This window comes from Trachinotus anak, unplaced genomic scaffold (genome assembly GCF_046630095.1).
Source record: "Trachinotus anak isolate AG129_WGS33_773 ecotype Australia unplaced genomic scaffold, CSIRO_AGI_Tana_v1 ptg000018l, whole genome shotgun sequence".
NCBI lineage: Eukaryota > Metazoa > Chordata > Actinopteri > Carangiformes > Carangidae > Trachinotus > Trachinotus anak.
The window spans coordinates 18,775,494-18,786,783 of NW_027273869.1; the positions used below are offsets into that span (position 1 = coordinate 18,775,494).

Below are 11,290 nucleotides of genomic sequence, written 5' to 3' on the forward strand. Positions count from 1 at the left end.
GCAGCAGATGGAAACTTATGAGGAAACAAGTATTTCCTCCATCAGCAAACACAGTTAATCAGAATAAAAGTTGTCCAGGGCCAAAGAAAATATGATGTAGTGTTAGCAAAGCCATTTATGTAAAGATTTGTAGGAACTGGTCTAAAACCTGCAAACCCAATGATGTAATTGAAATCCGAGCTACTGTGAATAAATAAAGGGTTTATCCACATATATCCACAGCCTGCTGTCTGCGTTACTATAGAATCAATCACACTGTCCACAGGGACGCATTTTATCAAAGAGCTGAATGCAGGAAATCGGAGAAAACGGAAGTGCATTGTTAAAGACAGGAAGTTCAGATGAATGTGGAAAAAGCGAGGCCAGCGTCTTTGAAACGAGGCAGCTTTCATCGTGAATGATCTCGGGTGGAGTCCCATCCTGTGCCAAGAGCTTAAGTGGCCTCTGTCTCTATCTATACATCACTCCGACTCTTTTCCTTCATTTGCATTCACTCAGTCTGTCCATCTCCGCAAAGCCTTTCATTCTTCCTCTCAGGCCTTTTCTTTTTTTTAAAACCTGGACATTTCTTCTTCTTCCTCCTCTAATTGAGAACTGAAGTGAAACAGGAACTTCCAGGTTCATTCAAAAATCCCACGGATATTTATTAACGCAGCTTTTTGGTCGACAAAATAAAGACACACACCTGTCACAAGTTCCCAGAGCACAAGCTGTCGAGTTTCAGTTATTTAGTTTTTAATCTTTTTCAATAAAAGGAACCTTTCCTCATCAGGTTTTGTTTTCTCTTTCTATAGTTTTCTTTTTTGCTCCTGTCTTTCTTTTCTATTTTGAAGATTGTTTGTTTTCTGGGGGCCCTCCTCACATTGGGGCCCTGATGACAGATATAAATTAAAGTTTTACAATAAACTTTTTTCTGAATCCAATTTTTTTAAAAACACAATGATAAAAATTCCTTTAAAACTGCTCCTGGATCTGAACCAAAACAGACCCACCTGTTCATGGTCTTCATCTTTTCACCAAATGACACTGAAATCTGTTCAATCTGAAGCTTTTCTCTGAAAACAGATGGAACAGAAAACATAAAACTCCCTGAGCTCCCTTAACCCTGCACGTAGATTTTATTTTGAAGGTACAAAATCTCTCAAACACCCTCTAAATGTCACGTATGTGCAAATCGAGCACTTCCACTGTTTATGTGTCAGGAGTTTAGTGGTTTCCCGTCAGGTCCATGGGGGACGAAACAGGTTGACAACAGCCAAATTCATCCAGTGTTCAGTGAATCTACAACCACTGTCAGATAAACGTAAAAAAAAAAAAGATTACAGCATTTTGCTTTAAGGGAAAAGTGGAAAAGTGTGACATGTGCATGCACTTTACCTGCATATTTCCATTCTGTGATACTTTATGTTTGTACTTTATTTCATCTGCAGGGGAAACACTGAAGTTTTTATTCCACGACATGTATCTGACTGCTAGAGTTCATGTGGGTAAACATTTTACATATACTATATACATAATAAACTCATAAAATATGATGCAATTTACACATGAATGCACTTATAATAATAAAAGAGACCAGTCACTAACTTAAATACCTAATAATACTGATAAAAGTAAAATACAGGTCTCTTTTTTCATACTTAAAGAGCCACTTTCACTGAAGTAAAAGATCAGGTACCGTCTATGATAACAAGTAACGCTTTTCACAGAATACAAACTGAAGAGTTTAAAAGATTTTATTACAAGTTTAAGGGAAATGGTGTTAACAACTTTTTTCTTGTTGCGTAATGAAAATATAAAATGGAGGGAACAGCTGCGATGAGCCAAGTTCAAACCCTGTACATCTGAACCTCCTTGAACTGAGACAGAGAGATCGCCCACCATATGTTAAAAACACAGTAAGATGACCTTTAATTAAGATAATAAAAAAAGAAAAATGGAATTACTATGGAAATGGAAATAATAAAATCACTTGGGTAGATACTCTCAACCTCTGCCATCTCTATACCCTCAACCCTCATTGCTTTAAAAAGCAATTTTGTGCACATCGCTCATAATTACGATTCAGATCCTCATCTGAAAACAGGCCCTGGGGACGTGTACAGTTCCCTAAAGTGAGATATGTGAGAAGGGCTCACATTTAACTCCTTTAAAGGTATGAACCTAAAGTTGTATACTGAAGAAATTTAAAATGCCAAGAAGAATTAAAGAAGGTGCAGATAACAGGGAGACTGTTCTCTGTTTGACTTTTCTGTCGCAACCCGCAGCCGATGTTGAGTAAGACCCCACATCTGGAGACGTTCTGCTGAATGTGTTTTGAGGCGTCTTGCGTGTCACTGAGAGTTTACATGACGAGGGTCTTGTAAGGCGTGACTGGCAGGAGCATAATCAGAGCCGGGGCCAGCAGGGCAGGAGTCCCGTTATATCACAGAGGAGCCTTAACATGAGTGATTTAACATCAGTGCTTCACAGCTGTTTGCAGGAGGTTTAGTGTTTGACTGAAAAAGCTGATAGATGCCGTCACTGGATACTTCTGTGCCTCTGTTAAGTTTCTTTAATTTCCAAGTTTCAAGTGAAAACATTCCAGGATATTAAAGGTACTCGAGTGTTTCCATTAAAGTGTTTTTCTTGCGTGGGTGGTGAGGCCTCTGAAATAGCATGCAGCTTAACACAGGACACAAAAACACTGTAACCCAGGATACAGATATAATAAAAACATCAACATGCACGCTGATGTAGATCTGAATCTGGACTTCACTGCTCTTCTGTTTTACAAGACTGCAATCAAAAAAACAGAATATATCATCTGACAAGTTACTTTGAATAACAAGATCTGATTTTTTATAATTGTTCGTTATGTATTTAAAAACTTTGAAACTGCAGAGAGATGGAAATGAAATACATTTAAGTACAGTTTTTATGTGCTGGTACTAATTGACTCTACTCTGGTACACTGCCTTTGCATGTACATGTACCTGGGCTGTATGAAAATCATTAAAGGAGAATCACTGACAGAACCATTTGCAATTTTTAAGGACACACCAAATGTCAGCCTCATGTATCAGTTTATGTATCAGCCGGTGGAAAATCCAGACCAGATAAGCCAATAAATAGCAATCAGATTCTCATTTATAACAGCCTGCCATCTGAACCTTATCTGACAGTAACTACAAACAGTCCAGTGGAAAGATGCCCACATAATCTGATCAGACCGAAATGATCTGAGTTGACTGCATCCTGTGTGGGAGCTAAAGGGGCCATTCTGCGGCTTCATTTAGGCTTTCCATCATCAAGGTTCGAGCTTTGAAAGGTGCAGATCGGTGATTCCCAGTCCCGTCTTTTACCAGAAGACAGATGCAGTCGGTCCATTTGATAAATGGATAAATTGGTAAAGTACACAGCTATAGATATAATGGATAAAAGGTCTAATAGTTTGCTGGTAGGGACAGCACAGGTAGAAAGGATCCAAACGCAGACTCACGAGACAGGATGATCCAGCAAAAAGCTTTAATAAAAGAAAAACTGGCCTACAGGCTTTCAGGTGAATTAACAGGCAGATGAGTTCACAGGCAGGTAAACAAGCAGATACAGGTTAAAAAATTAAATAGCAGCAACACAGGGAAAAGACAAAGAGCTGGTGACAATGGCCGGTCTGAGAGTGTCCTCCTGTAAAAAAATGAGCCTAAAGGTCATTTGGTTGTTATTCTATGGGTCACATCAATCTTCTGTGCAAACTCTTGTCCCTCAGCATCTTATCTCTCATTGTAAAACATTTCAAATTCTTTAAATCTTACCCCTGGTAATTTCCACTGAGTTATATTAACAGAAAGCACAGTTTCATTCACAAATGGTAAAATAAGCTGAATTCACTGCCCCCAGTGACAAGGACGTAACAATCGAGCTGATGACCTGCTCTGGGCTTTTTAAGTCTATGGCATTTGCAAGTAAATCTGTACTTCCAGAGATTGTTTTCCTGCTTTATCAGTTTATTATTTGCACTCAATGGCTCTTATTTTGGAGGGTTCAATTAAAAAGATTGCAATTCCTGCATTCCACACTGTCATTTGTCACTTATGAAGTAAGTTCGATCAGGAGGACTATCTCTGCTCCGCTTCCACTTAAAATTCTCTCGTTTTCTCCCTTTTTCACCCGATTCCTTGTAACCAGCTGACTTCAGGTGTTTGACAACCAATCAGATCTCACCACAATCTCAACCAGTCAATCACGTTGTCCTTGTCATACTTAAAAATCTGTTCTCCTCTCTCCTGCTGTCAGCTGTCATTTCAGTGTGTTTTACTGTGAAGGAAGACTTGCTGACTCTGAGTTATTGGTACACTGTTAGTTTATTGTGCAGTACACATCAACCATTGGATGCCAGACACAACCACCCCTATGGACATGAGTGGCAGAATATATGAACATACCCTCCCAACATCCCCCCTTCAGCAGAGGTAACTGGAGACTGACACAGACTTAACTCCATGTCATCAAACAGGAAGTGTCTCCATCTAGTGGCAAAATATGGTAATATACGTTAAAAAAAAAACAAGACAGAACCTTAATCGTAATCCACAAACACGCCCACCTTCTTCAGTGGATACTTTATGTTGACATTGACAGAAGAAGCTTTGTACTTATCTGTATTCCTTAAACATATAGTCCAGTAACCGGTCTGTGGGCTTGCTGTGATCGACCCCTTCCTACTGACTGACTCTGACAATTCCTAAATCCCGGGAAGTCTTGCCCTTCACCTGAACCTCGTAGCAAAACCTTCCTGAAGAGAAACTCTGCTTTTGTTTAGACTATTGGAAGAAAAGTTCCTGAAATTCTTTATTTGTAATTAGTTCATTATGCATCCAGCGTGTCTGTAGCAAAAACACTGATTATTAAATATCACTTTATTTTATACTTCAATATTTATGTGTATGTATTAATGTCTCACTTTAGTTTCACTGACAAACACCAAGCAAAAATTTCATGTAATTTGTTTAAGATTTCTTTTAATTCACATGTTCCAAAGATAATAATGACAAGGTAATTATATCCATTCCTTTTGAGAACATTAGGCTGCAATAGAAAAATGTACCTTGTAAAGGGTGAACATTGTTGTTTCGCAACACAGTTTAAATCAAAAGTCTGTCAACTTCTTTTTATATTTGCATTTGTGTCCACATTTGACAAGTCTAAATGATAAAAACAGATTAAAAAAATGTTTAAATCAGTTTGAGAGTAGCTGATTTTTTGTCTTTCTCGGTGGAGAGGTCAACATTTGGAGGTTTACAAGTGAAGCACATGAGACAGGAGAAAGTTATTTCTTACAAAAAGTAAATGTAACAGTGGAATATATCAAAAACAAACTTCACCAGATTTTGAAACACAAAATCATTACAGCAGATTCCATTTTAAAAGCTCTTCACACTCATGGTACACTCCGAGTTTATGATGTGCTAACTGAATACAAGACACAAACCAAAGTGTGAAACAAACCGTAGCACCATGAGTGGTTAAAAACTCCACTTGTTACTTGAAGTCAAGGTAATATAGACCTTTATTATTCCAGCTGGGACTGAGTGTTTGGTTTTTTCACAACTCTGGCCAAGCTGAAGCAGAGCAGAGGTCTAATCAACGGGAATAACAGAAAACAGCTGTGTGGGTATTAAGGCCTCTAACGCCAGGAGAAGTGATCTAATCATTGTGATTGACAGGACATATGATCAAGGGGGCAGAGTTTCTACTATTGTCATTATGACAGGGACTAATGTATGGAAGGAGCTTCCCAGTGAAGGAGCAGCCTTTAAAGGAGTAGAGAAGATCTGCAGCTTCTACGTCATAAAAGGAGACCAGACCATCCTTATAATGAACAAACACCCCCACCTTGCAAGGATGCTGATTCAGAGGAAGACGAACTAATGGGTCATCCATTGCTTTGCATACACCTCCATTATTCAACCATATAATCCAGGAACCATCTACAGGCCTGAATGTGACATTACCCCTCCTCTTGATGGACTCTTTGGCCACTCCTACAATCCACCCTGTCTTCCCCTTAACCTGAACCTCAAAGTAAAATCTCCCTGAGGAGAAACTCTCCTTTCCTAAAACATTAAAACAAAAATCAAATCTCTTAGGGCTGTCTGGAAGATTCTGCCATAAATCACCATGGCAAACTTGTTTCCCGTCATCAGACAGGATGAGATTGGGGTGTGCTGTATCAGGATCCAGAGTCACATCCACAGAAAACCGCTGGACACTCTTCAGCTCAGCCTTCTTTCTTTCATATTCTTTTTTGTGATCACTGAAGTCATGTGTCTGAAGATTCAGTTGGTGATTGACAGGGGAGATTACCATTGGGGCAGACTTAACACCATTGCTATTGGTACAAGGACTGATGCCTGGGTGGAGTCTCTCAGAGAAGGAGCGCTCAGTAAAGGAGTAGGGTGGCAGAGCTGCAGAATCTACATCATTAAAGGAGGCCAGACCATCCTTACAATGACTAAACACCTGTACCTTCTGAAGATGCTGATTCAGAGGGAGATGAACTATTTGGCCATCAATAGCTTTATATTCATCTCCCCTCCTCTTGATGGACTCTTCGGCCACTCCTACTGTCCAGGCCGTCTTCCCTTTAACCTGAACCTCAAAGTAAAATCTCCCTGAGGAGAAACTCTCCTTCCCCAAAACATTAACACAACTATTAAATCTCTTAGGGCTGTCTGGGAGATTCTGACGTACATTATCACAATGTACTTGTTTTCCATCTTCAGACAGGATAAGATTGGGGTGTGCTGTATCAGGATCCAGAGTCACATCCACAGAAAACAGCTGGACACTCTTCAGCTCAAGCTTCTTTCTTTTATATTCTTTTTTCTTATCACTTAAGTCATGTGTCTTAAGGTCCAGTGTGTGATTGACTGGAGAGATTATCAGAGCGGCAGAGTTAACACCACTGCTATTGATACAGGGATTGAAGAATGGGTAGAGTTTCTCAGTGAAAGAGCAGCCAGTAAAGGAATAGAGAAGAGCTGCAGAATCTACATCATAAAAGGAGACCAGACCATCCTTATAATCAACAAACACCCCCACCTTCTGAGGATGCTGATTCAGAGAGAGATGAACTACTGGGTGATCAATAGCTTTATATACACTTCCATTATCCAACCAAATAAGGCAGAAACCCTCTTCAGGACTGAGTAAGGTATTTCCCCTCCTCTTGATGGACTCTTTGGCCACTCCTACAATCCACCCTGTCTTCCCCTTAACCTGAACCTCAAAGTAAAATCTCCTTGAGGAGAAACTCTCCTTCCCTAAAACATTAAAACAAAAATCAAATCTCTTAGGGCTGTCTGGAAGATTCTGCCATACATCACCATGGCAAACTTGTTTCCCGTCATCGGACAGGATGAGATTGGGGTGTGCTGTATCAGGATCCAGAGTCACATCCACAGAAAACAGCTGGGCACTTTTCAGCTCAAGCTTCTTTCTTTCATATTCTTTTTTCTTTTCACTGAATTGATTGACAAGAGAAATTGTCAAGGGGCGAGAGTTTACACCACTTGCACTGGTGCAGAGACTGAAGAATGGGTAGAGTTTCTCAGTGAAAGAGCAGCCAGTAAAAGAGTAGAGAAGAGCTGCAGAATCTACATCATAAAAGGAGACCAGACCCTTCTCATAATCAACAAACACTCCTACCCTCTGAGGATGCGATTTCAGACATAAAACTGAAGGGGCAGCACAACCTTTATGTTTATCTCCATTCTTCAACAAGAGGTCATCCTCAGGATTGAAGGGTTTTTTTTTCTTCACTTTGATCGACTCTTTGGTCTTCCCAGTCTTCCCTTCAACTGGAACCTTTCCTGGAGAAAGACTCTGTTCTTCCAATTCATTAATACACCTCTTAAATCTCTTAGGGTTGTCTGTGCGTTTCTCCCATACATCATCATCATGAGCTTGCTTCCTGTCATCAGTCAGGAGGGGGGCAAGATGTGCTGTTCCAGGATCCAGGGTCACCTCCACTGCATTGTAATATCCTTCTGTCTGAGCAACATCAAGTGTCTTGGGGGCTAAAAAAGGCAAAGCACACATACAGATGACCAGTCTTGCAGAACAGTTATTGTAATGTGTTAACCTGCAAACTTTATTTTAATTTAATTTTTAATTCAATGATTTGTAAGGTGACAAATTAAAGGAAAAACCAACATTAAGTGTCTTAGTAAGGTGTTGGGCCACCGTATGCTGCCAGAACAGCTTCATTGCTCCTTGGCTTTGTTATGCACATTCTCAGCAGTCTCTGGAATTCTATTCTACTTCTACTGGTGGGATGGAATACTATTCTTCCAAAAGATATTACCTCATTAGGTATTTTGATGATGTAGGTGGAATGGAGTGCCCTTTCTAATACACTTGTAGAACAAAGAAACCTGAAAAGGGGTTGACTGGGATCAGTAGCCTAATTGAACTGAACCTGATAAGTGCTGGTACTGGATTTCTGTGCTGACCATGGACTAGTCCATAACAAAAAACCATAAACTATAAGGAATGATAAATTTGTTCTAATTTTTAAACACATTTCTATCAATAGAATATTTTGATTTATAAAGTAATTAATGAGATGAATTTGTTCAAGTTCTCATTTTATCTTCACCCAACTAACCTTTTGTTCTTGAGCTAAAGTTCTGCAAACGCTGCACCAGGTCATTCCTGCCGATCTCCTCTAAAACCTTCAAGGTTACCTTCAGAGCTCCATGATCCAGATATTTTTGTAAAATTTGTCTCACTGTGTCCGACCTGTCTGCCTTCTCCAGGTCATCCTGCGGGATGCTTGAAAGACCCTCCAGGATGCTAGCGTCTAGCAGGAAAAATTTGAAATGCTTAAATTGTTTTTTTGTCAAATCCTGCAGAGTTCTCGAGAGTTCCCCTCGAAGCGCCATTATGGTTTCCTGCGGTAAAGATGAGAAATTTGCAATCAGAGGGACATATTCTGTTTTTTCCTGCAGGATGCCTCACTATTGCGACTTTTGTAAATGTGCATCTTAAACTCAAATTATCTACTACATGATCAAACAGATTTCACAAGTTTGGATATGTTAATTGTTTCAGTCTTTTTGGCTGGACCTCAACAGTGAGGCCAGTCCTATAACCTGGAATGTCCTTGACTGACTGAGTGATGGACTGACTGATTGAGTGATGATATTTCCATCAGTGGTCAGCTGAGTGCCTTTTCACTGAGTTGGAGTTGATGGTTCAAACAGGTCCTATTAGGGGGGTGTTTACAGCCTGTGGTGTTGCTAAAGGAACAGCGTTATGATTTTGGTGATTTTCAGCTGAGTCTGAATTTTTATATCTACTTTATGATTAAAAGTCTTGTTCAACATCATCAATGACTAAGCTATATTTCAACATGATGTTAATTTATACACAGTAACTTCTTCACTTTTATACTCTTTTCTATGAAGTTTTTTTTACTTTTTACTGTTTTTTTTTTTTTTTTTGAACTGTTTGTTAACCTAAATCTTTCTTTTTATCTCGGGCAGTTTACTGCTTACCTTTGTACCCTTTAAGGCTATTTGCTGGACTTGAACAGCTAAAACTCAAATAACAACAATCAGCCACAGATACATAGACCTATAGTTTAAGAACATGTGTTTTTTTCATTGCAATTTAAATAAATCTCTTTGCTGTACACTTTGAAACTGGTTAAAATGACTCCACAGGCCAAATACAAAGTAACATAGGAGACTTTGACTATCCAGATCTTTATAATGCAAGAGGGGAGATTGATATTTAAACATTTCTAACCCAGTAGAAACCCCTACAGATTCATTGTGTTTCAGTTTCAGTTCTGTTTTCAGCGTTTTGCTGGAAGCCATTCAAAACTCTCATAGTATTTAAGTGTTGCCAATTTTCCAGGCTGAGTTGATTTCATTCAGCTGATTCCAGGACAGAAATAGACATGAAAAAGTAGTTCCCTCAAAATACAAAGGAGACAGCAGAGACACACATAAGACCTGTAGATCTTAAAACTAGACATGTAATATCCATTCAAACGAGGAACACTTGAACATAAAAAAAAAACTCACTCAAATGAATTTACGATGGAGTCAGATTTATGAAGATGAAAAATACATTTAATTTATTTTAACAGCTAGTGAACTTTGCTGAAAATGACCACATTTAAGTTATAATCCTCAGAGAGGGGTAGTTACCGTGTTGGCTTAAACTCTCTCTGCTAGACTTCCTGTTGCAGAAAGTGCAGTGAGTCTCCTCCTCCTACCTTGCTCCGCATATAGCCAAGGGGGTGGTTCAGGTGGGGTCTGACCCGCCCCCAAAAGAGATAAAAACAACGGCTTGGGGGTTGAAAAATCCTTCTTACCTGTCATTGTAAATATTACAATATATTTCCCATATTCAAACCCGGGAGAATCTCTTTAGTATGATGTCAGACACCCCTAAAGTGGACCATACCATTTTTTTAAGCCTGACTTAGCTGAACATCTTGCCTACCTGCCTCACTCTCACTCCCTGGGGTTAAACTGGGCCGCAGCCCAGAAGCTGAGCTCCATCTCCTTCAGTATTATATCATCACATTGCACTTGTATTTTTTTAATCTGCCAGAAAATCATTTGGAAGAGCTGACACTAGAATCTGTGAGTAAACTAAACAGGTGACATTAGACAGTTGTTGTGAGGTGATTTCATGCATCAAGTATTTGTACTTTTTTTTTATTTTTTATTTTTACAGTTGTTAGACTTTGAAGATTCCTTGAGTGTTTGGAATAACAACCCACAGGTTAAATCATCCAAATCATATTGTGATGTGTAACAAGACTATTTCATGTAAATTGTTTGACCTCGAAGATGGTCTAGTAGCCTGACACCTACTACCATTTTAAACTACGTTTTTATATGTTTTACTATGTTTTTATAATTATGAAATATGAAATCACCATTCTTCAAATAATCAATTTCTTGACTTGATCCAAGAGGATAGGTGGTGTAAAAATAATAAAGAAATCTGTTTTGAAAAAGCTGACCACCTGATTGTCCATGTATAATTTGCACTCTGTTTGAAAGTAACTACTTTCCAAGGACATCTATTAAAACATAAAGCTATCCACCAGAACGACTGGAGCCACGGCTAAACAAGATTTTTTCTCTCCATTGGTTTAACCAGACTTTTACACTTTGTTTTGATGATATACTGATGCTACCAGTATATCATCAAAACAAAGTGTAAAAGTCAGCTTTTTGCCCTTTACAAAATTTAAATAGTGCTTTCCTCTTCACATTGTCCC

At 39.0% G+C, this 11,290-nt stretch overlaps 1 protein-coding gene across 2 annotated transcripts; it reads right to left on the reverse strand.

The window, feature by feature from the left end:
* Window positions 1–4,557: 4,557 nt before the first annotated feature.
* LOC139635176 (uncharacterized) lies at window positions 4,558–11,164 on the reverse strand. 2 transcript variants are annotated; one of them, XM_071502232.1, is made up of 2 exons: window positions 8,651–11,164; window positions 4,558–8,060 (listed from the first exon to the last, which is right to left on the reverse strand). In XM_071502232.1, exons 1-2 carry the CDS (start codon window positions 8,925–8,927, stop codon window positions 5,686–5,688), a joined length of 2,652 nt encoding a protein of 883 aa, XP_071358333.1. In that variant the 5' UTR covers window positions 8,928–11,164; the 3' UTR covers window positions 4,558–5,685. The 2 variants fall into 2 exon arrangements, 1 of the variants encoding a protein (XP_071358333.1); XR_011694138.1 differs by having other exon boundaries at window positions 7,923–8,060; window positions 8,197–8,787.
* Window positions 11,165–11,290: the final 126 nt, after the last annotated feature.